General features: G+C 43.1%; 1 protein-coding gene across 1 annotated transcript; it reads right to left on the bottom strand.

Moving 5' to 3' along the window:
• Positions 1 to 226: 226 nt before the first annotated feature.
• Positions 227 to 1,336, bottom strand: LOC132642514 (uncharacterized). The gene is made up of 2 exons (XM_060359666.1): positions 944 to 1,336; positions 227 to 298 (listed from the first exon to the last, which is right to left on the bottom strand). Exons 1-2 carry the CDS (start codon positions 1,323 to 1,325, stop codon positions 261 to 263), a joined length of 420 nt encoding a protein of 139 aa, XP_060215649.1. The 5' UTR covers positions 1,326 to 1,336; the 3' UTR covers positions 227 to 260.
• Between the last annotated feature and the right edge of the window lie 2,369 nt (positions 1,337 to 3,705).

Here is a 3,705-nt window from a genome sequence, read left to right as displayed (position 1 = left end):
ATCAAATTCATTCAACTTTCATTTCCAATATGCATTTCACCCAACCACAACTAGAATATGATATAAATTCAACACATTATAATTATACACATACATATATACACGGCCACATGCCTATATACATACCCACTTGGTAAACTTCCATTTTTCCGTACAATCAACTCATTCCCACATACTACAACACAAACAAAACTTCATAACACAATAAAAAAGAATGAATCCTTACCTTTTTCTCTAGTCTTCTTCACTTGGATATATGATCAAATTGATGAAACAAGGGCTCCTTCCTCCAAAACAACTACACCAAGTTGAAAAGGGTACTCAACTTAGTAGAAATACCACAAAAGAAAAATTTTAGGAGCAATATTTTTGGTGGGTGAAATTCTATGGCCAAACCCGAAACCCTTTATTTTTTTTTGCTCTTGTTTTGCTTTGTTTTGTTCTTCTTTTCAATTCTTGAACTTTCTAAAAAGGAAGATGACTCATATACTTATTTCACACACGGAGAATTATTCATTAATAAGGTGGGTTTGGGCCTATTTGGCCGGCCACTCCTTAATGTTGGGCCCAAATTTTTCTCTTCCCTTTTCTTGGCCCAATGGATTTAAATCCTTATTTTACAATTCCCGAAACTAATTTCCGAAATTCCAATTTTGCCCTTAACCTTCCCCGACACTTTCACATTAATATTCCTTCATGCACAACTCCTATGTCAATTAAAATCAAATTTGACCTCATTTCTCAAAAATCCAAGATATTTCAAATTTTCCAAACGCGTGAAAACACGGGATATAACATTCTCCCCCCCTTTAGAACATTCGTCCTCGAATGTTAAATTAATCTTATAGGGTCTGAAAATACTTTGGGGGAGTTCGTGTTTGTAGACAGCACATATGACACACATTCATTATTGAAATAAAATTAAGCAAGGATTCAAGATTACCTGTGGGTATAGGGAACAGATGAGGATATTTCTTCTTCATTTCCTCTTCGGCCTCCCAGGTCATTTCCTCCCTATTATCGTTCCGCCACAGCACCTTAACAGAGGCTACATCTTTGTTCCGGAACTTTCTTACCTGGCGGTCCAAAATGGCTACGGGCTGCTCCTCGTACGATAACTGCTCCGTCACCTGAATATCATCCGCAGGGAATATTCTGGAAGGGTCACCAATGCATTTGCGGAGCATAGATACATGGAATACCGGATGTACCGCTTCCAAATCAGATGGCAGATCTAACTCATAGACGACATTTCCAATTTTTCTAATAATCTGATAAGGCCCAATATAACGCGGACTGAGCTTACCCTTTCGGCCGAACCGCATCACGCCTTTCATAGGCGATACCTTCATGAATACCCAATCACCAACCTGGAATTCCAAAGGACGACGTCGTTTATCGGCGTATGATTTCTGTCGACTCTGGGCTGCCAATAGTCGCTCCCGGATAAGTTTCACCTTATCAACGGCCTGCTGGATCATGTCTGGGCCTATTAACTCTGTCTCGCCAATATCAAACCAGCCGATAGGTGACCTGCATTTCCTGCCATACAAAGCCTCGTACGGAGCCATCTGTATGCTGGAATGGTAACCGTTATTATAAGCAAATTCAATCAATGGCAAGTGATCATCCCAGCTACCTCTGAAATCAATAACACAGGCCCGCAACATGTCTTCAAGCGTCTGGATGGTGCGCTCGGCCTGTCCGTCACTCTGAGGATGAAAAGCTGTACTCAGGCTCAGCTGAGTCCCTAATCCTTCCTGAAAAGATCTCCAGACGTTCGCTGTGAACTGAGCACCTCTGTCAGTGATAATAGATATAGGAACTTCATGAAGTCGTACAATTTCTTTAATATAAAGCCTGGCATAATCCTCAGCGGAATAAGTAGTTCTGACAGGAAGAAAATGGGCTGATTTTGTCAGCCTATCAACAATAACCCAGATGGAATCATACTTCCGTGGAGTGCGAGGCAAACCTGTAATGAAGTCCATATTAATGATCTCCCACTTCCACGTCGGAATTTCCATTTCCTGCAACAGTCCACCCGGTTTCTGATGTTCAATTTTGACCAGCTGACAATTTGGACACTGGGCGACGAACTCTGCGATATCCCGTTTCATACCATCCCACCAGTATAAGCATCTAAGATCATGGTACATCTTCGTAGAACCAGGATGAACAGAATAGCGAGCATAGTGTGCCTCGCCCATAACCTACCGCCGTAGCCCTGCAATATCAGGTACACACAACCTGCCTCTGTATAGTAAGGTCCCGTCTGGTGCAAACTCGAACGGAGTCTTCTCCTTCTCATTGGCTGTGTCTCTGTATCGAGCTAAAACAGGATCTTCATATTGATGCCGCTTGACATCTTCCTTAATAGATGATTCAGAAACCCCTCGGACAGAAATCCGTGTATCGCCAGAATCGGCCAGACGAACCCCAAGATTAGCCAACTGATGAATATCACGTACTATCTCTCTCCTGTCTGGCTGTAAATCTGCCAAGCTTCCCATAGATATCCGGCTAAGCGCATCTGCAACAACATTATCCTTGCCCGGATGATACAGAATATCCACATCTTAGTCTTTAAGGAGCTCCAGCCACCTCCGCTGCCGCAAATTAAGCTCTTTCTGCTTGAAAATATACTGGAGACTCTTATGATCTGTATAGATATCAACATGAACGCCATATAAATAATGTCTCCATATCTTCAGGGCATGGATCACCGCTGCAAGCTCCAGATCGTGAGTAGGATAATTCTTTTCATGCTTTTTCAATTGCTGAGAAGCATAAGCTATAACTCTGCCGTGCTGCATCAATACACAGCCCAATCCCACGCCAGAAGCGTCACAATAAATAACATATCCATCGGGTCCCTCTGGAAGAGTCAGAACTGGAGCTGAAGTCAACTTCTCTTTCAGCAACTGGAAGCTTCGTTCACATGCATCGGTCCACTGGAACTTAACTCCCTTCTGAGTTAGCCTTGTCAACGGCGCTGAAATCGAAGCAAACTTTTCCACAAATCTCCTGTAATAGCCTGCTAACCCCAGAAAACTCCGTACCTCCGTGGGCGTCGTGGGTCTGGGCCAATTCTTTACGGCCTCAATCTTCTGCGTGTCTACCCGGACACCATCAGCTGCAATAATATGTCCCAAGAATGCCACTGAAGCCAGCCAGAATTCACATTTAGATAATTTTGCATATAATTTCTGATGCCGAAGTACTCCAAGTACCGCTCTCAGATGATCTGCGTGTTCTTCCTCGGACCGAGAATAGACCAGAATGTCATCGATAAATACAATTACGAACATATCCAAGAATGGCCTGAATACCCGGTTCATTAGATCCATGAATACCGCAGGAGCATTAGTTAACCCAAATGACATAACTCTGAATTCATAATGCCCATATCTGGTCCGGAATGCTGTCTTAGGAATATCGGCCTCTCGCACCCGTACCTGATGATAGCCAGACCGAAGATCTATCTTCGAAAAATATTTGGCGCCCTGCAACTGATCAAACAAATCGTCAATTCTGGGGAGGGGGTATTTATTCTTTATGGTTACCTTATTCAGCTACCGATAATCAATACACATACGCAGCGACCCGTCTTTCTTACGCACAAATAATACCGGGGCTCCCCAAGGCGAAGTACAGGGCCTGATGAAGCCTTTTTCTAACAGATCCTTCAACTGCTCTTTCAGT

The sequence above is a fragment of the Lycium barbarum genome, chromosome 5 (genome assembly GCF_019175385.1).
Source record: "Lycium barbarum isolate Lr01 chromosome 5, ASM1917538v2, whole genome shotgun sequence".
Classification (NCBI taxonomy): domain Eukaryota; kingdom Viridiplantae; phylum Streptophyta; class Magnoliopsida; order Solanales; family Solanaceae; genus Lycium; species Lycium barbarum.
This window is presented reverse-complemented; position numbering and strand designations above follow the sequence as displayed.